The following is a 27,575-nucleotide window of genomic DNA, read 5'->3' as shown; positions in this document are numbered from 1 at the left end:
GTGAACACAGCAATAGCCACATTACAGACCTCAGAAGGATGAAAAAAATGAGTCAACCTTGAGCCGGCTACCTGAACCAAGCGGGGATTGAACTTGCAACCTTCAGGTCATGAGCCAGAGCTTTTGACTGCATTTCTGCTGCCTTAACCCAATAGTAACCACAATGAAAACCTCATCTGCATTTAGATACTACAGAAATTGGTATAGATCTCAAACTGACAAATTTTGTTATTAACACCTTTATTTAAAACATATTTAGAACCCCTTTTGATAGATCCATTGGAGGCGGAGCTGAAAAACGGTCCAAGTCCAGAGTGGATGTGGTGCTCAAGCATCAGAAATACTATGGAGACTGTTCTTCACTTTGTTTAAGTTAAGTTTCCAGGAGTTGAGGATGTCGTACAACTGTTGCCACTGCTGCTTCCCAAAAGTTCTGTGCGTGCTGTGACTGGAGAAGAAGGAAGAACGTCAATCCTACAACACGGCCGACACCGGCGGACAATTCTTCAAACTGCAGACTAATAATTTAATTCAGTGCCACCGTTCCCAAAGTACAATTCCCGTTTTACAAGCCCGACTATAGAAAGACGTGCGAGCTAATTAGCATTCAAGCCACTTTCACGGTCATTAAGTGAAATGTGCTGGAAAATAGGACACTTTCATTAAATAAGCTAATCACATTCAGCTCTGGGCTTTAATAAAATTATGATAAATAGGCAGCATTTACGTACGGGCACACGATGGGAACGGGCTAAAGCATTAAACAGATATATTATCAGAAATAATTAAAAAAGAAGTCTAGATTGCACATTGCGGCACGGAAAGGATTGTCTTACCTCACAACAACTTTTTTCTGTGTCTGGTCGATCTTGCAGTACACCATCTTTGTCTTCACAGCTGCAATTACAAACATGAGCATCATGCCGCTTACAAAATAATTAGATAGGTAATTATATATAAGACCATATTACAAGACCCGGACCTCAAAGTCACAGGATGCAGAGTTTTTTTTTTCTTCTTTAAAAGGCGCCCCACTAATAGTTGGCATCCAACCAACACGAAGACGTGACCAATTTTTCAAGGGCCACAATGCCCACTGCGCCTACAGCACGATCTCATGTATATGGAGGCACTAGAGCTCTGCAACAGATTTCTATGCTGCCCTTCGTACAAAAGCAGCGTGGCCAGCGCCACAAATTGTTGTATTACAAAGCTACTTCCCTCCTAGGAATAATGCCATAATACAAGACTGTGCAAACCGCATGGCTGCAGTGTACCGAGCGCACCAGACTTTACTTCTACCATCCCTGTGTTGATCTGAGTCGGGAGGGGTATCATTACTCCTTAAGAAGAGCACCTAGGTGAGTGAGGAAGACTTATTAGGCCATGCATGCGCTTCTGGGAAATGCATGCAAATAAGGAAGTGGTACGATACCTCTGCAATTCCCAATCATTGTTTCAAAGGGTCGGAAATCGATTGGCAGGAATGCTGCAATCCAATGTGTGGCACTGCAGAGGCATTGTTCCATCTTCCTAAAGGCCCATGTATACTCAATGATTATTGCTCAAAATTCATTCAAACGATGGCATATCAGCGATAATTGTTACGTGTAAACACTGCCATCATTTACTTTTCAGCTGAACAAGGATTTTAAGGTGAGCTTAAAATCCATTATTCAGCCGGAGATAACAGGGACCGCACCCTGTGTTCTCCACGGGAGTCGGAGATTACATTGTATTCTGCTGACAGCCCGTGCGAGAACAATTCAGCTGTGTGCAGAGCCCAACCCACATGCCATGCTCTGCAAACAGCTCCTGGGTGCCCTTTTACACACAAATGAAGCTAAGAGTTAATGGACAGCAGTGTCCCTTAACACTTTATGCAAAATGATCGCTAAAACTGTCAATCTTTCGAAAGATTGTCTTTGCATGTAAATGGGCCTTCAGGTAGAACAAAGCTCTCCAGGGACATCAGTCTGTCTCTTCAGTTGGCTTGGTTGTGGAGTGCTGCTGGGACAAATATATGTGCCAACAGCTTTGTAAATCTAATTACTATGACTTAAAGCAAGTTCACTTCAGTGGGACTGACAGATAGCGGTGTGCCTAAACTCAGCCATCTCTGGTGGTCCCAATAAAAATACCCCCCCCCCCCCCCCTAAAAAAAAAAAAAACAATGTCCAACTGTCTTATGCTAAAATCACGCCAATAAAATATGAAATCTTGCTGTATGGATATGAGATCATTAAGGTATCAGACAAGAAATGCCCCATCATATACTTAGTCCTCCAACACAGAGGGAGACGTACCGTCAATTACAAAGGCTTCCACGTCATCCGCCCCAAGTTGTAGCTCCTGCTGCATTGTATCGAATGAAATCTCCTTGTTTTCTACGGCCATTCCCATGAATGTGAGAAGACGCATTTTTTCCATGTTTTGCTCATGTGAAAGACCTAAAAAGGAAAAATGATTGCACAAACTTAAAATTTGCTTATCCTAAGAGCGATGCACCCCTCCCATACCCCCCACAAGATGCTGTTCTACCTCTTTGGATGCATCATACTTGTAGAATTTAAGCCATCACTGGGAGGGTTGTTTTCCCAGATATCCCAATAGTGTGATTCTCCTGAGTTGTGTGTATATATTAATCCTTTCCAATCTAATTTGCATCCTGGTTTTCCTAGGGGGCTTACTCTTTTTCTGCCGTTATATAACGGTGCTATCTGCTGGCTAAAGCCAGTACTGCATGAGGTGACACGTTGGATAGGCTCCGACAGCAGAGAGGCTGGCAATATACAGTAAGAGAACCCCGACGGATGTCTTCCAACATCGGAGCTGTACAGCCTTAAATCATAATGTCTTTAGAGGTCAGACAGTGGATTGGAAAGTGTTAAAGGGGCTGCAAGATACGTGTGCGTGCGTGCGCGCGCCTTTCCAGAAACAAAATCACTCTTCTACTGAGGCCTCCGACATTTAAAGGACTCTCTCTTAAGATGGATGTAAGAGTCGTTGATTCCATTGGTTGAGGACCGATCCTGTCCATGCATTGCAGACGGCCCATCAGCTCAATGACTTCTGTATAATGCTTAAAGGGTAACTGTATTTCTCGTACGGCAGGCGGGCGATACGACACCGGGAGCCTCTCCTGCACTGATCATTTGCGTGACTTGCTGCCTTCTAGCTGTGTCACACGCTATTACTTTTAGGGTACATTTACATGTAGCGGATTTGGGGCTAATTTTCTGCAGGGCAAAACCCACATTAGATTTTATTTTGATGCAGATTTTGACGCGGTTCTGCAGCAGATCACCCCTACCAATGAGAAAGGATGAAATCCTCTGTGGATTTGCATCAGAATCCACATCAAACAGTGCAGATTTTGATGAGTCCTCACCAAAATCTGCAGCAGATCTGCTGTGTGTGAATGCACCCTTGAACTCTTGGTGGAAAATGCAGTCAGTAGCACAACTTTAGATATCTTTAAAAAGGTCAAGATTTCATCTTATCCCTTATTCACAGGACCGGGGATAACTTTTTAATCTGTGGGCTCCAACATCTGAAACCCATCAATCACAAGAATGGGAGACCCAAAGGGCCCAGAATGGATTGGTGGTCAAGTCAAGCACTGGACCTACTCAGGCAATCCCATTAAATGGCTGAAGCAGCAGCATGCACACATGACTGCTGCTCCATTCAGGGGACCCCATTTTTGTGATCGGTGGGGTCCCACTATTCGGGACTCTTTAAAATGCTATCGCAGCACAAATAAAGTAGTCATTAGCTTTAATGAAGTCGTCTCTAAAATTAGGAATAAGTAGCTAAAAAAAGTCATTTGAAGGGAATGTGGCTGCTACACCGCCCTCCGGAGCTGTACATCAGTGGCGGGACTGCAATGCTTGTGCTGGCAATATAATTAGTTTACTACTGGTTTGGGTACTTTGACAATAATATGCACCACATTACAAACAATCGTGGAGAACATCCTTGGATTAGGCTGCCTGATGGCTTCAGTCCCATTGGTTTGGCTTTGTATCCCCAATGGGCAGTAGTGTCAGCTGGACTATGTGGTGCAGGAGCAGCAGAAGGGTACGTATATATTTATATACAGGAAAACCCATCTCATATACAAGATGGCACTAAATACATCAGGCCATATTCACACGCTGAATCGGTCAGATTTTTCAGTGCAGATTGCACTTTGACCTCTATGGGATCCTTAAAGCGGGCCCTACTTTTGTGCCCACGAAGAAAAAAGGAAATGTAAACAAACCCATTGAAGTGAATGGGCTCTACTCCCTGCGTACGAAGGGAGCCCGAAGACATTCTTGTTTTGTACATTTCTATTACTTCTCATTCCCCAAACAACTTGCTTGTGAAAGGAAATATTTACTGAGCTGGGATGCATAAAAACGTAGGGTTTATAGTGTTACAAGATAGGTTACTAATTAATTGCTTAATTAGGGGTAATTACAGCAGACAATCTATGAAGGCTAAAAAAAAAAAAAAAAAAATGTAAAGAGACTAAAAAGGCCTTTGGTCAAGCATCTCGAAAGTATAAAAATCAATTAGTACAAATTAACGTAATTAACAAATGAAGGCTGATTAACTTTCTACAGCATAAACAGGCTGGGTGCTTGCAGAGAAATATTAGGTGTACAAGAGAGGGCGATCCGCATGACAAATTGGGATGCGAGAATTCTAATTAGTAATCAAGGAATCAGCACATTCTTGCAGAAGAACCAACACAAATCAAATTAGATGCCATCTAAAATAAACTTCCCAGTACAATTAACTTCGCCCGCTGCTGGTAATGCCATCAGGGGAATGTAAGAGACGCTGCGTCGTCATCACTTCTTCAATGGGAGCAAAAGCTGCTGCCACACGTCACACAGGAGCATCAAAAGTACCGCATGCAGTTCTCATGTGTGTTCACACGGGCGGGTTTCATACGTGACTACCGTCTGATAGAGATGTGGACAAAACTTGTGCGTGTTAATACCCTGTTGATTTCAATGTGTTTATTCACAAGAGCAATTTTCTCTCGCAGCGATGCTTCGATTGAAGAATCACCGCGTGTCGTATGTTTTTGAGATTCCTGTGTTTAAGGCCTCCTTCGCACGGGCAAAATGGCATCGACGAGAGAAACTCGCAACGATATCGCATTGCTGGTCAGTGTGATCTCGCTGCGTCTTCTCGCGGCAATACTGCAATTTTGTAGGGATACAATGGCGCATGTGACGCAACTTTTCGGGGGGAGTCTTGAAATAGCCCTACCCCAAAAATAAGTTGTGGCTGAAGAAAAAACCACACACACACACACACACACACACACACACACACACACACTCCCGGCACTTTTTCTCTTATTGGCTGAGGCTTAGCCAAACATTGCGACCATCAGAGGCATTGGATTCCAATGCAGTCATTCAGATGGCCGCTTTTCAGTTGCATCAAAATATCACGACTGCAATATTAAGACACTGCGGCCAAATAAGCCAGCAGATGGAAAAGATAGGTCTTGCCCTAACCTACAGCAGCAGAGCGCTGGCAGCTCCCGCAGACTACTATGGGAGCTGCCGGTAAAGGGAAGGAGTTTAACAGTGGCTAGCACTTCTAAACCATGTTAACTGGCTCTATTGAGCCATTATAAGCATTATACCCCGAGCCCTGTTCAACAGGAAAAAAGAAATTACAGTTTTGAACAAACAGAAAAACAGAGCTTGGTTCCACTTCAAACTGCTCTGGCTTCAGTTCTAGTGCAGCTACAGCCACGCTATGGATCTCATTTAAAGTCAATAATCTTGGATTTAAAAAACCAAAAAAAAAAAGTTTGCCTGTAGTCATAGAACCAGAACTACAGCCGTTTGAAGTGAGAGCAGGAGTACTGAATTTACAGCAGTCACTTCACTTTGTGCGCAAAAGCAAAGGGGCAGTAGTTAGGTTGGAGGTTTGAGACAACGATCTCCGATTCTCCTGCATTTTATTACCCCTCCCCATCAATCAGAGAACATATTTGCTCTGTCACATATGGGGTCCCCAAAGAAAAGGAGTGAAAAGATAAACACTTGCTCATCAAATCACTCCTCTATGAACTTTAACCTTACAGATGCCACAGTAATTGCTGACCATGGCAACTTCGTTTTACTGAACAGAAAAGCCCCCCCCCCCCCCCCCCCCCCAAATCACAAGTCTTTAAATATTAAGAAAAACAAAAGCCTACACATAATTGGTCTAGCCACATCCATAACAGTCCGTACATTACATATTTAAAAAAAAAAAAAAGCCAAAAAAGTTCTGTTTCATCTCACTTCCCCAAAACAGGAATAAAAAGTAATCAAAACATCATAAATCAAAATGATACCAATAAAAACTACAAGTCGTACTGCAAAAAACAAGTCCTCATACAGCTCTGACGACAGAAAAATCTTGGACTTTTGGAACTTTTTTTTTTTTTAATTCACAGAAAGCATTGTGCAAAAGTAGTTAAACATAAAACATAAGTTGCAACGGCCTCTACAATTAAGTTATCAACATTTTATACAACAGTGAAATGGTTGGAAAAAAAAATAATTTTATACATGAGCGAGTATCACAGCACAGTCAGCAGGGCGGCTGGAGGAGAGTTCTCTCCTCGCTCTCCCCCCCACCCCTCTTCATTCACTGTAGGCAGCAGCTGCTCAGTACTGAACGGCTGCTGATTACACTGAACGAACATTCAGGAGTTTAAGCTGCTAAAAACCGAACGGCTGGACGTTTTTCGCCACGCCATTCAGTTTCGGCCTACTTTTACACAGGACGATCATGGTTCAAAACCCCAGGGTTTTTAACGACCAGAATATTTGTCCCGTGTAAAAGAGCCTTAAGAGTTTATCAATACATAGTATGTACCCCAAATTGGTTTCCATAGAGACTAGAAAATACGACATCTCATTCAGTTTTAGTGATGAAAAGAAAAAACAAAAAACACCCCTACAACCACTGGAACAGAAAAGATATACTGTTTCTTATAGGTGTTTTCTGGGACTCTAATACCGATGACCCATCCTTGGCATAGGCCATAATATGATATCAGTTGGGGCCCGTCACGCAGCGCTCCCAAGAGCACCACAGCCTCATCTCAGGCGTGTGACATCACATTCATGGCCTGAGGGCAGCCCGATCCCATTCAAGCCAACAGGACCAAGATGTTCTATTAGTTACAGCTGATCTACAATTTAAAGCTAGATTATCAATATTAGGATTACCATAAAACCCCTTTAAGCCCTTCCCGCCATAGGGCGTACAGTTACATCCTGCAGGGTCGGGGTATGTATAAAGGGAGATCGTGGGGCGACCTCTCTTCATACAGCGCAGGTGCCGGCTATTACAGCCAACACCAACAGCTCCACTCAGCCGTGCGTAGCTATTAAACATTCAAATGCCCTGAATGCCCACCTGCAAGGAGATTGCAGGGAGCCATGGGGGCATCATGGCAGCTGCGGGTCTTCTGAGAAGGAGGAAGGCCGCATCATGAAAGGGTTAAGGCCAGATCTAGACATGTCACTAAGGGTTTAATGGACTTTAAGGGGTTAAGGAGTTCTGCGCCAAATATATTTACATGCAAAGTCTACAATAAAAAAGTGACATTTCTGGGGTTGGGAGGGGGAGCCAGATTTTAAAGGGACTATTAGGGTGTTAAACACGGCATATGCTATCTTAGCAGTAAAGGAAGCGTCCTCCTTTGCATTGTGTTATATGAAGAGTGTACACAGACATCTCTGGTGCGCCGTTTCCTCCCGTCTCACGTCAGACGCGGCAGTCAGAACCGTAGAGTATTTATCTCTGAAATGCGCCATTTACCTTGTCTGGCATTGGCGCTGACCCCTTTCCACAGAAAGCTAGTGGCGTGGCAGACCAGACGGAGGGAGAAGGAGGGGATTCAATATGGAAAATGTAATTGTAATGCGCACAATAGCTGATGGACCTGTGCTCTTTTGAAACACTCAATTACACATGAATGGGGGAGCGGCGCAGTGTTAATGACTACTCCCTTCTTCCCTGGCCTGTAAATAAAAGAGCTGCTGACACTAACATTCCATCACACAGATGCATGCTAGGAAACAAGTCTGCCGCACCGGATCGCCACGTTTACCGGACCCCAGTCTACTGCTTGCCTCTAATCGCCCACGCTGCATGAGGAGGCACCTGCCTCGTCCCACCATCAGCAATGGATACAAATAGTCTGCCATCCTTGCCAGTTAATAATATCAGTATCCAAAACCCTAAATTACAAAAAGGTAACTTCATGGAATTCTCCTGAGGATGAAGACAGATGGTGCATGTTGCATTAAATTCACCCCATTCTTCATATCCTAAAAAAATGAGCCGACGCGCTGAAATGAACATGTATGCTCAGACGATGCATGTTAAAGGAGTTGCCCCACTTCTGTTTTGCAGCAGGAAGCAGACAGCGCCATACATTGCGCAGTGGCCCGATTTGGTACTGAAGTCCTACCGACATGAATGGGTGCAGTGCCATCCTGGGCCATTGCTCAATGCACAATGTCTGCAGCAAAGCCGCTAGAAGTGGGACAACCCTTTAACCCCTTAAGGACCAAGCTGTTTTGTACCTTAAGGACCAGACACTTTAGGGGATTTTACTCATGTGGGGGTTTTATTGCCCTAGTTTCCGTTAGCTACCAAAATTATTTTTACTGTGTTTTTTTCCCGTGACATATAGGACTATTTTTTAAATATCTTTTTCACTGATTTATTTTTCCATTTTTTAGTTTTATTGGGGGTAAAATGCTAGAAAAATGATTTTAACAGTTATTTTTTTTATTCAATATATTTATGCTAAAATAGAGTATGGGAACGGGTTCCTTTATTTGTTTCGAACGTATCAACATATAGTATGTATGGTTTTGGTTTACAGGGCGCATACGGCAACGGTTTTTGTTGGCGTCTGCTTTGGGTTATTCTCTTTCTTATGTATATATTGTTGTTTTATTCCGTAATTTTGTTTTACTTATTTATGCAATTGTGTTTTTTACTATGTGTCCCCCATGACGTCATATAAGACCTCTGGGGGGCATTTTTTTTTTTCTTTGACACTTTCCCAATGTAGCTAGGGCATCCATAGGAGCCCCACTTACAGGGGAAAGCAACCCCTGTAGTGACAGTCACTGGCAGAGCTGCCAGGGTCTAGTTTGACCCTCCAGCTCTGCTGTAGCAGGGACCCCAGCGGTCATGTGACCCACCAGGCACCTGCTGTGAAAGTTACATTGTACTTTCACTTTCAGTACAAAGTGCTCATTGAGCACTTTGTACTCGGGGAAGCAGAAGGCAGAAAGGGTTAAAAACCCCTTCTACCTTCTCCTCCAAGTTATCAGCTGTCACTAACAGCTGATAACCCCTTCCTGTCTCTGACTTATTGCAGAGGCAGGAGGCTTAAAGCGCCGCTGTAATTTTACTATCGGCGGTGCTTTAAGCCCAGAACCAGGCGCCATATATTTACCGCGTCTGGTCCTTAATGGGTTAAATGCGGGTGAATCAAAGAGGGACAACTATGTAATTTGCAAGTAAGGAGTTTTCAAGATCTTGGCTAAGTTATTAAATGGGAGACCTACTACTTTACTTCCAGAAAGCTTGTCCAGGTCATGACTCCTTGGGCACCTATGTTTCCATCACTTGACAGGCTTTCATTTTATTGAAGAAAGCAAAGAAGATTCCCATCCAATGACTGCAAGCAATGATACTGAACACTATGAGGAATTGCTCTACTTTATGGGGGGAGGGTACCCAAAAGTAACAGAAATAATCTTCTGGTGGGTAGGGTGTTACTATGAATATCCAAGGTGGTATGCCAGCCAACATTGGCTCCATGCTTTTGAGCAGCGGAACAGATCAGGTGAGTACGGAGGGCAAGGCAAGGGAGTCCTGCAGTTTTTCTCCCCACTTGGTGCAGCGTGGGCAGGTGCGTTGTCATGATGAAGAGCCAATCACCGGTTAGCCCCTACAGTGCTTAGTGGGAAGCAATTTGACAAAAAACGACATGACCCCCTTGCCTCACCCTCCATGCGACTTAATAACAAAATTTCACAGTTGCATGTTGTTCATATGAGGCCGCTTTCACACAGCTGAGAAAGCCGTACTATATTTGTGCGTTGGAAGACGCACGAATATAAACTCCATTCTTTTGAATGAGGTCATATACATGACTGATTTTTCCCCGCATTGCATCGCAGGAAAAAAAAAAATTGCGGCATGTCCCATGTTTGGACAAGCGCTCGGAACACGTCACGCATTGTTTTTTTTAATGGGGCCGGCAAAAATATAGAGGTGCATGGGAGTGTGAGGTTTTCCATTGAGAGCAGTGGGAAACACTTGCTGACCTTCCAGGGCAGCTGAAAGGTGATGCAAGGAGTTGACACAAACGCCTCTCATCCGCAGGGACATCGCACGTTCCAGAGCACGAAATTGGGCCGAGTTTCACGGCCCCATATCCTGAGCATCTGTTTGAAATTAGCCTGAATCAGCCATCACAAAATTGGTGAAAGACTGAACAACTTGCTGATATATTACGCGTTTCCCCGAAAATAAGACACTATTTTATATTAATATTTGCCCCAAAAAGGGCGCAGTGTCTTATTTTTCGGGGAGGGGGGGGGGGGGGGGGGGTCAAAAAATGGCTGTGATTGGCTGCTGGCGCTCGATTAGGCAATCACAGCACTTCTGCTGGTGACAGGGTATTCAAAGCCCGTCACCAGCAGAAGCTGAGTTACCAGACGGGGAGGACTGTGCAGTTTGCCACAGCGCCGCCAGAGACCATCGGAACGCCGCGGACCAGTAACTCTGATCTTTATCTTTTTTGGGAGGCCAAGATGCTCTAGAGCAGTGTTCCCAAACTCCAGTCCTCAGGGACCTCCAACAGGCCATGTTTTCAGGATTTCCTCAGTCTTGCACAGGTGATGTAATTATGGTCAGCGCCTCAGACATTGCCACAAATGTTCTTACCATAGGATATCCTGAAAACATGACCTGTTGGTGGTCCATGAGGACTGAAATTGGGGACCCCTGGTCTAGAGGTAAGATTACAGATATATCCTCAACCACAAGGGATTAGCAAAGCATGGCTGCTTTCATCCTGAAACAGCACCACACCTGTCAAAAGGTCGTGTGTAGTATTGCAGTGCCATTGAAGTAAATGGAGCCAAGCCGCAGTACCTCACATAACCATCTTGACAAGTGAGGCACTGTTTCTGGAAGAAAGCAGGCATGTTTTCTAATCCTCTAACCACCCCTTTAAGTAGTCTGAGACCACAAATCCTGGTTGATGTTGACCTCTGTGGAATTTTGGCAGACAATGGATAGTATTGAGGAAACTTGACCCTCTACATAACAGCGCTCACATGCAGCACTTACTGGCATCACTATAGTGACCATTGACTGGCAGCAGCGGTCACGTGCCATCAAACGTGATTTCTGCAGAGATGTATACAGAGACCTGCAGGGCCATTGGAGCCCGAGGAGGTGAACAGTAATCCTTATAAAATGTGATATATTAACTGCATTACATCATCTGCTGATATTTATGTACTCTGACAACTCGTTTAATCATTCTCAAACCGACGCAGCTGTAATCCCCATTCATGTCACTGTATGCTAGCCTACTGAAAGAAATTGGACACCTGAGCAAGAATCAAAAGTTGTATTTATTTCCATAAGTTAATACTTAGTGGGGCTCCTCTGGCCCTAATGACATCAGATAGTATAAAGTAGGTCACTGATAGTAACGTCTGATACTAGCTGAAGTGTACTTCCCTCCATTCATCCTGCAAACATCCAGCGAGTTCTCTCAAAGAAGATGGATGCAGTTCATATTTCTCGATCTGATGTCCCAGTTCCTCCCAAAGATGTTCAGTAGGTTCAGGTCGGGATTCTGTGCAGCCGATGCAATCATGGAACATCCGTATCCCCAGACCTACGCCAAACAGCCTTGGATTTGTGGTAAGGCTGTTGGGAAGTATATCTGACCATTCCCAGAGTATTGTTCTCACCACTACAACCATAGAACTTAGACCATGTCACGTTAAACATCCCCAGATCATAACAGAACCGTACTTAACTGTTGGCACACCATATTCAGGCAAAAGGCGTTCCCCAGACATGTCCGTCTGATTTGAAGATGGAGTAGCGCGATCCGCCCTTCCATAGAATGTTCTTACATTGTTTAACTATCCAATAACAACACTCTGCACCCTTAGAGACAATGTATCATTTTTGAAAGAACTTGCCAGATGTTTACAGGATGAGTGGAGGGAAATACCAGCTGAAGTGTATCAGACCTTAGTAGAATGTATACCCCAGAGAGGATCCGATGTCATTAGGACCATAAGAGCCCCACTAAGTATTAATATCTGGAAATAAATACTACTTTTGATCCTTGCTCAGGTGTCAAATTACGTTTGGTAAGATACTGAATACCCCATAAAGAGAAACCTTTCTTTTAGGAGATTTAGTCCACAAACAAAGCTATGCAAATATAGTTTTTCAAATTTAGCTATACTGATATATGAGCATGAATTCACTTACCAAGTGAGTCTATGAAGTCTTTGTTATTCTGGTAAAACTTGACGTATGAAGAAAGCTTGGCACTCACGAATATTGTCAGGAGCTGAAAACATAAGAGGAGGTTTCTTTTAACTCTTTTCAGGAAGCCTAAAGGCAACATGCATATCATATGGAGCTTCCACAGCCCAAATATATACTTTCCATATACAAAGACTATGTTCTGTCTGCTCTGTTTTTTCCCCAACAGGCACAATAGTGAATACGGCACATCCAGGCCTTCTGAAGACCAATAAAGGGCTTTTACACGGAATTAAAGCACTCCGATTCCAGCTATCAAGCGAGAATCTGAATGATTCTTGTTAAGAGTGACTGCATGCAGCGACTGAATGAGAAGTTGTTTGCTTCTCATTTGTCATTCAGTTTCTGCATGCAGAAAACCAGATCACATATCGGTCCAAGAAAACAGGCAGTCGTTCACTTATGAATGGCTGCCTGTTTACTGTGAATGGAGGCGGGCGGGTGGGCACGATCCCCCCCCCCTCCCCCCATCTGCTACACCTCCATTTACTAGTGATGCTCGTTACTGTGTAAAAGTACAAGAAGGATCATTGCTGGAAAAGCCTGTCCGTCATCTGATGCCCGAACGATCATCTTGTGTAAAAGCACCCTTAGGCCCAATGTCCAAAATCTAAATTTAAATTGAATCTGCAGTTCAAGCTACCCATAGGAAGACATGGGCGTCCGCAGCTGAATTAAAGCATGCAGATTTTTGTTTTGCAGGCCTTTTAGTCCAGAAAACAAAATCGCAGCATGCTCCATTTTGCTGTGGTTCCCGCACAGACGGCTTCCATTAAGTCAATGGAAGTGATCCGGTTTACAGCCTGTTAGCAATTGAATTGCGGACGGGCCGCGGATTCTGCAGGAAAGAAGGAGATTTAAGAAAAAAATAAAAATCTCTACTGTGCAAGTGCGCCAGCCGACACTTCCGTACAAGTCAGTGAAGACCCGGACTGGTAAGCACGGTCCTCGGCCGTGGGCAGGGTCAGATTTGGCTGCAGGCTCCTGCATGCGGAATTCGACCCGCCCGTAGACATGAGGGTATAATACCAACAGTGAATCGATAATTAACATTTGTAAACATTATCTGGAATAGAGACTTCTACTCACATCATGGATGAGCTCGCCTTCCAAAAACTTCACTGGTTTCAAAGCAAGAAGGTGATCAAGCAAGAATGTCTTGGGGTCTTTCAATGCTCGAACGATGCATCTAAGGCAAACCGAAATAAAGACTGAGCGTTGTGTCACACATTGGTTTGTGGAAGATTGTGATGCAGTTTTTTCAGCCAAATCCAGAAGTGGATTGAAAAGGGATGAGCCTCGTATAATGGAAAGGCTTCTGATGCTCCTTCCTGCTGGATCCACTAATGGCTTTAGTTCAAAAAACTGCATCAAAAACAGTCACAAAAAAACAAGGAATGGAAGCAAATCATTTAATGGTGGGCTTATCTCTCACTCCCCTAGAAGTGTTTACTGGTACCTACAGAGTCCTGTTTTAATATTATAAAAATGACCCATTTACACTTCAGTATTTTTCAGAATTGCATAGTTAGAAGAATACTTCGGGGGCAGCGGTCCTCAACTGGTGGACTGCAGTCCGAAGCTGGGAGCACTAGCTGTCCAGACCCCAAGGGCCGCATTTCCGCTATGAGACAAGATAGGAATCTCATCTCAGGCAGCGAAAATAAATAAATAAAAATGATGATACCTTTTAATGGCTAACAGAACTACATGATGTTATATCGAGCTTTTGGACCTGCGCAGGGTCCTTCAGCAGGTAGCAACATACAGCTGCGTCTTAGGCCTCATGTCCACAGGGAAAATCAGGAACGCTACGGATTCTCCATGGAGAATCCATAGCGGGTCCCTCCTGCCCCGCGGACGTGAGGCATAAAAATAAGAATTAACTCGCCTCTCGCCCGCTCCGGATCTTCCCTTGGCCGGGGCTTCATCTTCTCTCTGTCGCGGCTGGATCTTCTTTCTTCGACCCGGCAGATGTGCAGGGCATGTCGGTTGCGTGCCCCGCGCATGCGCCGGCCCGAAGAAAAAAGATCCGACCGCGACGGAGAGAAGATGAAGCCGCGGCCAAGGGAAGATCCGGAGCAGGTTAGTAAATTTCGATTTTGGTCTCCCGCAGATCCGGACGGCTTCCATAGGCTTCAACAGAAGCCTGCGGGAGCCGTCCCGCGGGAGCATGGTCCAGATTTTTTTCATGCTCCATTTTTTTTTTAAATCACTTTTATTGACCATCCGCGGGTATTTATCTACCCGCGGGTGGTCAATGCATCCCTATGGGATGCGGATCCGCGGGCAGGAGATTTTAATTCTTCTTTTGCCCGTGGACATGAGGCCTTAGAGTAGTGGATGTAGCAGGGGTCCGCCTGATCCCAGTACTCCGGTGACAGCATCACTGCCTAGCTGGCACCACTTCCCTGACTCCGTGAACTTCAGCAGTATACCAAGGCCTTCCCTGCTCAAGTAACAGCAAGCAGTCCGCCCGCACCGTGCACTCCAGTGGTCACAGGGTGGCTGCTAGTTTTTTGGGCACGATTTTTTCTGCATACGAGAATGCACTCAGTACTTGGAGCGTCAGGCCATTTACATAGTCAGTGGGATACATCAGGTGCGGTTGGTGTCCAGCTTATTCCAGAACTGGCGCTGATAATAAATGGGGTTTCCCAATACGGACGTTTATTCCCTAGTGACATAATCAGGGATAAGTGTCTTATCGCTAGCGATCTAACTGCTGGGATCCCCAGCCATCTCCAGAGCTGCCCAGCCCAGCTTGAGCCCCATGTGAACAGAGCAGCTTTGCTTATGCATAAGCACAGCTCCAATCACTTTGATGCGCTTGGCAGTTTTCCTCCGTCTCTTAAGATTTCCCTCTGTCCTATAGAAGTTAATGGAGTGCTGGTCATGCTTGCACACCACGGCTCCGGGTGAACGCTGGGTGCGCTCAGTACTACTGCAGCAAATGAGGGGTTATTGCCAAATCTTCCAGCATTGGCGCTCACATGCTGAGCTCCATGATTGTCAGGAGTTAAAGAGTGCGACTCTGCAGCCTCTCAATCGCGGCAGCATTCATGCGATTTCCTGTGACATCACCGGAGACCGCAGCGAGCTACAATGTTGGATCCTATTTGCTTGTGGAGGGGCAATTAGATCTCCGATTATTTTCCACACAGGGGGTCCTACTGAAAAGGGGTTCTCCAGTAAGCAGACAACCCCTTTAAAACAAATGATATTTACTTGTCCGGTGGCCTGACGATCCAGCGTTGCAGCCCTGCGGTCTGTATTGACGACAGAAGTCAGGTGACTGCTACCTGCCAGAAGTTGCAGCATCACGGCCCTTTCTCGTGGCATTAGCGCTCACGTCCTGGGCGCCATTATGCCAGGGGGTGGAGATTGATGTTGCAGCCTCCGATTGACAGATAGTGGTCCCCTGACTTCCGCTCTCAACACAGACCAAAAGAATTGTGAGGCTACAGCGCTGGATCGTCAGGACTGAGGACTAGTAATTATGGCTTGCGGCTTTAACTCATTTGGATCTACATTTTCGAAGTCAGTTTGTAGACAGACAATCCCTTTACTGTGTGAGTAACGTATCCACCCGGGGACACAAGAGAGACAATGTGGTTAATGTATTACCTGTGTGCATCAACACGAGCCTGAGAGGCGTTATCATCCGTGTAACTTCCCAGTAGCTCCACCATCACTTTAGCTGCTTCTTCACTGTAAAGAAAAGACATCGGTTACTTTTTACAATACTAGCCTACACAGGTCCTTCAAAAAGAGAGCAAGGTGAAGGAATAAAACCCATCACAGTATATAGGGACTGTAAAACCAGTAGAAACAGCCCAAAAGGAACCTCTGCTGGCACGACAGTGTGCCTAAAGGGACATATGATTAAACAACGTGGTCAACTGATTTAACCCTTTCCAATCCCCCCCAAAAAAAACCCGTTTCCGCGCGGGACAACCCCTTTAATCGCTCAAAATTCGTTCAAATGACCAAAAATGAGCGATAATTGTTACATGTAAATGCTGCCATTGTGCACTTTTCATCTGAACGATGATTTTAAGGTGAACTGAAAATACACTGTTCAGCCGCAGAGACATAAGTATCTCTCAACAGACCGCATGTTGTGTTCTCCACGGGAGCTGGGAGATTACATTGTATTCTGCCGGGAGCCACGTGAAGAACAATGCAGCTGTGCACACAGTAGGGTGTGTGATTAGTCACACACTGAGCTTTGCAAAGGGTTTATAGAGGCCCTTTTACATGCAAATGGAGATGATAAAGTGTTCATGGGCATTACTAGATATTAACAGTTTATGCAAAAAGATCGCTAAAACTTTTAATTGCTTGAAAGATTCTGTGCGTGTAAATGGACCTTAAGACACCACATGCTGATCTGACTGGCCAGGACTGCTCACGTGGGCAGCAGTGGTCTAGACTAATGATGCATACTGATTGAATTACAGGAGCAGACAAGTCTCTTTAAAAGGGGGAATGGTGCTTGAAATCATTGTCTTCTTCTGTTAACCATGGTTACCTCCAAGGAAACACATTCAGTCATCATTGCTTTGCATCAAGAGAGGTTTACAGGTAATGCGAGTGCTGCTTGTAAGATTGCCCCTAAATCAACCGTTTATCAGATCATCAAGGAAAGACTTTAATTGCAGTGAAGGCGGCTTCAGAGCGCCCAAAGTTCAACAAGAGGACTCGGCTATGGTATTGGTTCAACACCAGTACAGAGCATAGACAGGAGTGGCAGCAGGCGGGTGTCGGTGCATCTGTACCCTCAGTGAGGCGAAGGGTTTTGGAGGCTGGCCTGGTGTCAAGGACGAGAGCAAAGAAGCCACTACTCTCCAAGAAAAACATCAAGGACAGACTGACGTCGTGCAGGAAGTAGAGGGACTGGACTGCCGAGGACAGCGGTAAAGTTACTTTCTCTGATGAAGCCCCTTCAGACTGTTCGGGACATCTAGAGGAATTATTGAGCGCTACCCTGAGTCCGTGACATGCCAACAGTAAAGCATCCCGAGAACATTCAGGTTGCGTTTCATCCCAGGGAGTGAGCCCACTCACAGTTTTGCCCAAAAACACTGCAATGAAGAAAGGTAGTCTAAACCTCCTGCAAGAGCTTCTCCCAACCATCCAGGAGCAACTTGGTGATGAACAATGCTTCTTCCACCGTGATGGAGTAACACGTCACACGGCAAAAGTGATAACTAAGCAGCTTAATAAACAAGCATTGACATTTTAGGTCCATGGCCTGGAAACTCCCCAGATCCCACTGAGAATCTGTGGTCAATCCTCAAAAAGCGGGTGGACAAACAAAAATACACAATTTGTGACAAGCTCCAAGAACTGCTTCAGCAAGAGAGGGCCGCCATCAGTCAGGATTTTGATAACCAGTTGCACAAGTCTTGAAAGAAAGAATCAACACTGTAAATACGGAGTTTTTGCTAAACTTGATGTACTCATTGTCAGAAAAAAAACCCCGAGTTACCAAAAGAAACTTTCTCTGTGTGATTGTAAGGCTGCATCCACACGGGCTACAAAATCATCGCTACAATGTGAAGCCTGTGGTTTCCAAGGGGTTCTTTCACATGATCGATATTTTGTAGCCCGAGCGGATGCATCCAACGCTGATATAAGGAACTGATTACAATTTCAGAGCAAAAGGATCATTTATTGTGGAAAACTGACCCCTTGGAGGGAGGCTTTAGTACCCTGTTGTACCGCCTCTAGCTTGTATACAAGATGTGATACAGGTGGGCATGGAGGCTCTAGTACCCTGTTGTACCGCCTCTAGCTTGTATACAAGATGTGATACAGGTGGGCATGGAGGCTCTAGTACCCTGTTGTACCGCCTCTAGCTTGTATACAAGATGTGATACAGGTGGGCATGGAGGCTCTAGTACCCTGTTGTACCGCCTCTAGCTTGTATACAAGATGTGATACAGGTGGGCATGGAGGCTCTAGTACCCTGTTGTACCGCCTCTAGCTTGTATACAAGATGTGATACAGGTGGGCATGGAGGCTCTAGTACCCTGTTGTACCGCCTCTAGCTTGTATACAAGATGTGATACAGTCAGGCATGAAGGCTCTAGTACCCTGTTGTACCGCCTCTAGCTTATATACAAGATGTGATACAGGTGGGCATGGAGCCTCTAGTACCCTGTTGTACCACCTCTAGCTTGGATACAAAATGTCATACGGGTGGGCACAGAGGTATACATATTCCATATGGTATCTTGCAGCATATTGGTCCACATTTTCTGTAACAGTCCGTAGATGATGCAAACTTGTAGGCTGTCAAAGTTGGCATTCTAGATGGTCCTATACATGTTCTATTGGTGATAAATCTGGCGATGGGGCGGCCACAGAAGTGTGCCAAAATTGTGGAGACATTCCTGTGAGCCCCTTGTTTGTGCGGCCGAGCACTACCCTGCTGCCTCTTGGAAGCCACCGTGAGAGGAACACATGTGGCTGCAGGATGTCCAGAACATCTTGCTGAGCTGTCATTGTACCACCAATAGGGTGTGATTGACTGTCGTATGTGATGGCCCCCCCCAGACCATCACACCAGCAATGGGGTCAATGTGCCGCTCCACAGCAAAGGCAGTATTGCAGCATTCACCCCGAGGTCTCCAGACATGAACACGTCCATCATCAGTGCCCAAACTAAACTTGTATTAGTCGCTGAAGACAATGCAGTTCCACCCCATCCTTCGTGTATATAACTAGAGACCCTTTTTCATGCAAAGATGATCGCTCAAAAGATGGCTTTTAAGAGATCATTTTGCATAAACCACTACTTGGTACTAATGCCTATTAGTACCAATTAGTAGTGTGTGAGCCGCCAGGAGCTGTGTTCAGGGAACAGACCACCCACTGTTGTCTGCATTCCCTTTGTTCTGCCATGAGGCTGACAGCTGAGAATGTAATCAGCGCTCCCTGGGCAGAACACAGCGTGGTCCGTCTTATCAGCTCTTCTGCTGAACAATGGATTTCATGCCGAACTGAAAATCATCGTTCAGCAGAAAAGTGAAGGATGGGCACATTTACACCCAGTGATTATCGCTCAACAGATGGCTTTTGAGTGAATTTTGAGCGATAATCGTTGTGTGTAAAAGGGCTTTAAAGCTCATACCATTTTTTTACATAAGGGATGTGTGTACAGAGCATTGCTTGTATTGTCCAATACAACTCATACGTTAAGGAAGTATTGTGCATACAATTCCATTACAGAAGCAGCGCAGGAACATTATGTGGATCTTTTAGTCGCGGTGCCTCTGTGCCCCATCGTCTCACTACTTCTTTAAACAGTATGATCTCTCAGTGTGGATCTTCGTGCCAGAGAGCTGCAGTGTCTTTAATATACTAATTGATAGGGGTGTCAGTAGTCGGACCCCACCAATACGATATTAAATGACCTATCTTAAGGATAGATCAATATTTAAGTCCCAAATAACCTCCAATTAGACAGGAGTTAAAAAAATAAAATACAGTCATACACCTGCCACCTCCTCGCCACCATCCAACAATATGCACATATGAATCAGTTACCTCTTTTTGCAGTCCACCAGGGCCTCATAGAGCAGCCGGAGCATGATGTGCTTCTTTTCTGTGTTGAGGTCCCAGTCAATGATCCATTTTCGAACCTGAAGCACAGAAAATCCAGTGAGATAAATGCTGCAACACAGAAATATCCGTACATGTGTGTAATCATATCATGAAGCCACTGACCTGGTCAAGATCTGTGGGGATGTAGATTATAGCTCCACAGGTAGCAGCCACCCTTGTGAGGGCACAGTAGACGGTGTACCTGACCGGGGTGCTCTTATCCATGCCATGGAAGAGATTGCTCAGCCTGTAAAGAACCGTAGACAGTACTAGTAACAAGACAAATACATACAACCATGCAGCATGCACAGGCCCATGATGCATCAGCAGCAATGCTGCCAACAAAATAATTCAAGGCGTACCCAACTTCAGAATAAGCAAGTGTTTTTGAGGACTGACACCATGTTTGACCATCGTATGACTTTTGTATGGAGTTTTCCCTTCTGTAGGAGCCATCTCTAATTCTCAGGCCTCCCTAAGCTGGAGGGTGTAGGCTAGCTGCTATCATATCGTCTATATAATGCACATGGAGAAAACAGGAGATTCTGCTCCTTTTCAGCAGCACATACACACAAATAAGATCACTATGGAGGACACTAGAGAAGCGCTTCCAGTTAAGATAGGTGCATACAAGCGCAATTATTTTTATTCGGTATCCTTTCTTTAAAAAAAAGGAAACAAAAAAAAAACACAAGACACACCACCACACACAGGGCATCTGTGTGCTGTCCATTTTTCCGCTCCCCATTGACTTGGACAGGTCTTGTCAGTAAAATGGATCAAAATATCATAAGAGTGCATGCGATCAGTGTTCTCATGCAGTCTCAATATGTGTGAAAAACAAAAAAAACAAAACTTGGTAGTGTGTAGAGATGAGCGAGTATACTCGCTAAGGGCAATTACTCCAGCGAGCATTGCCCTTAGTGAGTACCTGCCCGCTCAGAAGAAAAGATTCGGCTGCTGGCGCGGGGGAGCGGTGAGTTGCGGGAGTGAGCAGGAGGGGGGGGGGGGGGGGGGAAAGAGAGAGATCTCCCCTCCGTTCCCCCCCGCTGGCACCCGAGTCTTTTCTTCCGAGCGGGCAGGTACTCGCTAGGGGCAATGCTCGCTCGAGTAATTGCCCTTAGCGAGTATGCTTGCTCATCTCTAGTAGTGTGTGATGAACTGTGATGAACTATAGAATATAGGTCTGTATGCTGTCTGTCTGTTTTTTTAAACGGACTACACACAGATGAAAAACAAACATGCTAGTGTACCAGAAGCCTAAGGCCTCATGTCCACGGGGAAAATCAAATCTGCTCCGGATTTGTAACGCGGATTTGGGCCGCGGATGCAGTGCGGATGAGCTTAAAATAGTATTTTATTGCATGCGGATGACACGCGGATGCGTTTTTTTTCACGCGTGTATGCACGCGGATGGCATTTTTGCATCTGCGCGTGAAAAAAAATGCAAGGCCACTGAAAAAGAAGCCAAACTTGTAATCCGCATGCAGATTTCACGCACCCAAATAAATGGCATTTAACACCCGCAGCGGATTTCCCGCACCCCATAGAGATCAATGGGGCCATCCGGAGCGTGATCCGCACCTAAATGGAGCATGTCCATTTTTTTTCATGCTCCATGATTTTTCTAATTCACATTTATTGACCATCCGCGGGTATTTAGCTACCCGCGGGTGGTCAATGCATTCCTATGGGGTGCGGATCCGCGCGCGGGTGATCCGCTGCGGATTTTAATTATTATTTTCCCCGTGGACATGAGGCCTAAGGCCTCATATCCATGGGCAGGTCGGCTTCCGAACGCGGGAGCCCGGAGAGGACTCCGACCTTGGCGGCTGCGGCGTCCGCACGTACCTGCCATTCTGTTTCTTTATCTGCACTGTGGATGGTCCGCACAGCTCACCGTTGGACATGTGTAGTGCAGATTTTTTTTTTAAACTCCTGCTTCCCCACGGCATCTACAGCCCATCCGCAGTTCACAATTGCAGATGGCTTTCATTGACTTCAACGGAAGCCATCTGTGCAGGAACCGCAGTAAAATGGAGCATGCTGTGATTTTTTTATCCAGGAGCAGAAACCGCAGTTGGGTTTCCGCTCATGCGCACGAAGAATCATTTTTCCATAGCATGCTATAGAGGGTTATTGCTGCGGACGCCCGCTCCGGATTCCGCAGCAAGAAGCCGCCCGTGTGCAGTCGGCCTAACTGTGGTACATTAAATAATCCACCATTAGCAGATGCATCTCTGTGCAAGTTTCTTTGTCGCCTCCCTTCCCCATAAGCAGCACCCTCCACCACTTCCTGCAATTCCTCTGTGTCTACTACCCGAAAGGGATTTCATTCAACAGGCAGTGGACAGCAAATCAGAAGGAAGCGAGACCCCTAGAAGCCATCACTTTTTGTACTAAAAATCATCATTTTAGGTAATCTGCTTTGCACTTTTGCTTGTTATCACATAACTATGTCTATGCCCACCCTAGTTGGTACTCACAGTTGCAGCCTTAACGATGGGCGTTCACCTTCCCGAAATTTGACAAGTTTCTCACAAAGGCTTTCGATGAGAGCTTCCTGCTTATCCGGCTCCAATATGAGTAAGAGCGACACCACACTATTCATAATACTCTCCACATCTGCCAACGAGAAGCATCAGCATAAGACATCACACACAGCATCCATCATCCCCATGTGACACTACGCCGATCGGCATCTATACCCTTATCATCCTCCTTCAGGCAGACGTCACAGGCCTCGATGATCTGGGCCAGGTCGATGTGAAGACCCCCTTCCGAATTCTCCTCGGAGATCTCAGCGCCTTTAGACTTCAGATAGGCGCGAAGCTCTGCAGCCTGAAAGAGAGGAACACAAAGCCTCATCAGCAGCCGGACACAGCAGACAAGTACTCGGAGGCCGCGGTGGTCTCGTTAGGCGCCCCGTCGCTGCTCTTCATAGAACGGACGGCGGTGATAAGAGAGACCTAAATGGATTGTAAGAAGGTAGAAGAATAGTCATGTACTCCGGCAGTATTAAAGCTCAGCCGCAATACCACATACAGCCCACGGACAAAAGTGGCGCCAATTCGTGGTTCGGGAGCTGAGTGGTGGTCGTGGAGGAGGAGGGGGTGAAGATGACAAGGTAACTGGGACCATCAGGAGCCGGCTGTCGCTTTTCGATGCTTTTACAAAAAAAGAAAGCTGTGATCCGATTGGCTGCTTTGTTTACCTCTTCCACAGCCAATCAGATCTCAGCTCTCATATTCCTCAGACGTATTCACACAAATGCATTTGCTCTGCGTATTACGCGTGCGACGTTTGGGCGCACAATACACAGAAAATAAAACCCACTTTTTTCAATGGCTTCGGTCACCCGAATATATATATAAACGTAATTGTCCATTGAAATGCATGGGAGCGCGCCTGCGGGTTATTGTTTTGCGCATGCAAATACGCAGGACAAAGAAAACAAAACACGGTAAAATCCGCACATATAAAACGCAATGTCCGCCATGTAAATACCGCTTATGCCCGCCATGTAAATACCGCTTATGCCCGCCATGTAAATACCGCTTATGTCCGCCATGTAAATACCGCTTATGTCCGCCATGTAAATACCGCTTATGTCCGCCATGTAAATACCGCTTATGTCCGCCATGTAAATACCGCTTATGCCCGCCATGTAAATACCGCTTATGCCCGCCATGTAAATACCGCTTATGCCCGCCATGTAAATACCGCTTATGCCCGCCATGTAAATACCGCTTATGTCCGTGTGACGCGGGCCTCAGTCCGGCTTCACACGACTGTAAGTGCATTTGCGTGCGGATGAGCGCTGCATTTCTGCAGCACGCACCATGTCCCGCCCCTGCAGAGCGTGTATTTGTGTGCGGCAAACAAATGTATTGATTAAAATGCTAATTAGTTCCAGCTGAGTTCTTTTTCCAGCGCAATTACACAAGGCGATACGTGAAACGCTGCGTTCCGCGCCTTTGCGCCCCATCATTGATTTCTACGGGGCGCAAATATGCCAAAAAAAATTAGAACATGCCCTATTTTTCTTGCATGTCCGAAACGTGCGCAAAACACGGCAATGTGAACAAACCCACTGAAACCAATGGGCTGTATTTATGGCGTATTGAGGCGCGCGTGAAAAACTCGCACAACTCAGTATTTTCTCTGCGCTTGCGCACACCGGCACGTCCTGTTTTGGGGGTGACTGTTAAAGAATCGCTCAGTTTCTTTGAGTGCGTGAAAAAAAGTTGCATCGGACACCATGTGACCCGCGTGAGAGCGCGATGCAATTTCTCTCACTTTAAAGTATTCGAACATGCGATTTTTTTTTCGTATACGGCGCCATGATCCGTTTTCCAAACCTAAATGCTTGGCGGTCGCAGAAGCCTCGCAGGTAACAAGCGCTCCGATTTTCTCGCACCGATATCGCATCCGCCAGTGTAAACAGGAAAGTGACAGCGGACCAGTCATAGCGTTACCATAGTAACTAACCGAATCCCGTAGCGCTTGCTCTGGACTACTGCACCCATTTTTTCCCCCCTCCCCCCAGTGTATCTGCTGCTAAAGATGACTGGAAGCCGAGCTGAATCACATAGCAGTAGACTGACACTTTACTTCTCCATATGCTGAAGCACTAAAAGTCCCAGCACACCTTCAGGCTTCCCCACCCCCAGCGTACTATCTCCTCACTGCGGGACCCCCTCACCTGATCCTCCTCGGACACATCAATGAACGCCGGGACACTCATGGCTCCTCAGCCTTCTATCACACGCCGCCAAGGTACCGGAAAAGAGAGAGGAACCGGCGAGCACTTCCGGGTTAGAGTTAGACGCATGACGTCAGGAGCGCGGCTGCGTTTGCGGAGCATGCGCAGTAGAGTAGGTGCAGGACGAGGTCGCCTGCCAAGGGTAGACGCCGCCATTTTGTTGGTTTGCATTACTTGAGGTCAGAAAGAAACTGAAACCCTGGTGGGAATAATTAGGGAATAATGTTACAACTTGAAGGGAGATTACATTCAGAAAGTACACTTATTGTCAAAAATCATTGCGCCCCCTAGAAGGGGTTATCGTTTTGCTGTAAAGCTCGGCATGCAGTTACATCTCAGGCGGATATGTAAAGGATTAGAGTTGTGGCGTGATTAGATGAGCGGTCTTGTTACGTGTTCATTTGAGCATGGCGAACAAAGACTGAAATGGCTAATTAAGGAGTTCCAGTTGTGTTCTTCTTACAGTGGAATGACGCAGTGTTTCACGCATCCCTTGCGTTTTGCGTGTGCATTTGCGCTTCCTGCATTGACTTCTATGGGCACTCTTGGTGCACAAATGCGCAGGAAAATAGAGCATGCTGCGGGTTTTTTTGTGCGCCCAAAATGTCCGAGAAAAATATGCACATTTGTACAAACCCAATGGGTTTTAGTCTCTGCGTGCCGTACGCGTAAATACGTCCGTGTGAATCTAATCTTAGGCGCATTGAAATCAATGGCGTGCGCAAATAGGCAGGAAACCTGTGTATTTTCGCAAGAATTTAAGGGGATTTCTTTGGGTTTTTTTATGCACGCGAATACGTAGCATATTTACATGTGGAAGAACACAGATAGGCAGAAATGCGTGGGAATCAGCATGTTTTGGTCTGTGAGTACACAGTGTAAGGGCTCCTTCCCACGGATGGATTTCCGCCGCGTTGCCCGCAGCTATTGGTTCTATTGAACCTAATAACACAATGCTTACGGTGCGGAATTCCGCACCATAAAATCACCCGTCCTCACCCGCGGCATGCTCTATTTGCCGCGGGTGTACGCCCGGACGGCTTCCATTGCAGTCAATGGAAGGCATTCGTCACGCTATCTTCCGCTGTAGCACAGCGGAAGATAGCGTGAAACCGCTTCCCCGCCTACTGCAGCTGCGTCATATGACGCGTCCGGCGCGTGATGTGATGCTGTGGGCGTGTCATATGATGCAGCCGGCGCGTCACGCACTCTATTGCGCATGCGCGCCGAAGCGTCCTGCGTGACGTAGGACGCCGTATCCGCAGGTAAGTATTGGTGTCTCTGGGTGGCGCCGTGAAGGCCGCGTGAAGCCGGCCTAAGGCTCATGAGCGGTCGGATTCCACGTGCAGGAGACCCCTGGCGGATCCTGGCTGTGAGCCCGACCGCTGACCCTGTGTACCCCATTACTGTGCTGCGGATGACTGCTGAGGGTCGCAGGCGGTCATGCACAGTAAAGTTTTTTTTCTTTTGTTTGTGTTTCCTGCGCCATTGCTTAACCCATATGTTTATTGCGTATAGGCTTCAGGTCGGATGCCTCTATTGACTTCAATGGAGGCCGTCCACGCTGATTCCACTGCAAAATAGAGCACGCTGCGATTTTTCTTCTGCTCGAGGAATACGCAATTCGTATAAGTGAATGTGAAGGAAAAAATCAAAAGTAAACGCCTTTCAATGCCAGTGTTTTAGCGCAATATTGGAATCCGCAATACAAATCCACCCGTGTGATTCCGGCCTAATACACTGGGGACTGAAATACGCAATATTCCCTTGTGAATGAGTCTGAAGGGGGGTGAAGATGTTCGCTTTGCGTAATTGCGTAAACGCCATAACTGATGATGGTTGTCATGCGACTGATTGATTACGGCAGCCGACCTTGTGGCCCTTGTGGACACTGTGGGTCCTGATACCAGATTGGTTGACATTCTTAGGTTTGCATAACCAGTGACTTTGTTGAGTGGGCATGTGAGTCTGGATGGCAGGGCATGCCTCGCACCCACGGGATAATGTCGGTGTATGGTATAGATGGTGGAGTGTGGCACACAAGGCAGTCGTGGACGGCGCAAGCAAGTAAAAAAACAGAGCTCCAGTCATTCACCCCTTGTATTGCTGACAGCATGGAAGCCTTCACACCATAGAGACTGGGAGTGCCCACCAGTATGATCCCACTGAATGGATCTCTGGAGCCACACCAGGTCAGCCGCGTGTCAAAAGAGATCGCGACTCTTACTTGATCCCAGCAAGAGCAGAAAGGCCGAGACAACCTAGCCAAGAGTTGAATCCATGTTGCAAAGTTCTGAAACTGTGTGCCAAGTAAAAGAGACTGCACCGCTAATTCAGCTGCCAAGGCATGTAGGCATGCAGCCTAGTTTGGTTTGGGATTCTCCAGGCAGCGTCAGCTGTCAATGCCGGGATACAGCGGGTCAGAGCGGAAGCCGCTGCTCCGATGCCTTTGTAGTGGCTGGAGCTCATAATTGCAGGCGGATTTTACAGAATTTTTTGCATGTTCAAATTTTGGCGCAATTTGTTTGATGAGTTCTGATGTGTTCTTTTCCGGTGCAAATGCGCAGGG

At 46.2% G+C, this 27,575-nt stretch overlaps 1 protein-coding gene across 1 annotated transcript; it reads right to left on the bottom strand.

Moving 5' to 3' along the window:
- Positions 1-223: 223 nt before the first annotated feature.
- On the bottom strand, positions 224-25,066 carry EIF3M (eukaryotic translation initiation factor 3 subunit M). Its single transcript, XM_066583242.1, has 11 exons — positions 24,947-25,066; positions 22,950-23,082; positions 22,728-22,866; positions 20,365-20,488; positions 20,185-20,279; positions 16,255-16,338; positions 13,717-13,816; positions 12,571-12,652; positions 2,307-2,450; positions 837-897; positions 224-448 (listed from the first exon to the last, which is right to left on the bottom strand). Exons 1-11 carry the CDS (start codon positions 24,986-24,988, stop codon positions 328-330), a joined length of 1,125 nt encoding a protein of 374 aa, XP_066439339.1. The 5' UTR covers positions 24,989-25,066; the 3' UTR covers positions 224-327.
- Between the last annotated feature and the right edge of the window lie 2,509 nt (positions 25,067-27,575).

The sequence above is a fragment of the Eleutherodactylus coqui genome, chromosome 11 (assembly GCF_035609145.1).
Source record: "Eleutherodactylus coqui strain aEleCoq1 chromosome 11, aEleCoq1.hap1, whole genome shotgun sequence".
NCBI lineage: Eukaryota > Metazoa > Chordata > Amphibia > Anura > Eleutherodactylidae > Eleutherodactylus > Eleutherodactylus coqui.
Note: the sequence above shows the minus strand (reverse complement) of the source record. Positions and strands in the feature narration are given on the sequence as shown.

Bases quoted from the DNA above. Each gene is read 5' to 3' on its own strand.
- EIF3M (XM_066583242.1), bottom strand. From the start codon at position 24,988: ATGAGTGTCCCGGCGTTCATTGATGTGTCCGAGGAGGATCAG. The intron at 22,867-22,949 runs GTATAGATGCCG...TCTCGTTGGCAG, and splicing joins CCTGAAGGAGGATGATAAGG to ATGTGGAGAGTATTATGAAT. The intron at 20,280-20,364 runs GTCAGTGGCTTC...TCTGTGCTTCAG, and splicing joins TCCCCACAGATCTTGACCAG to GTTCGAAAATGGATCATTGA.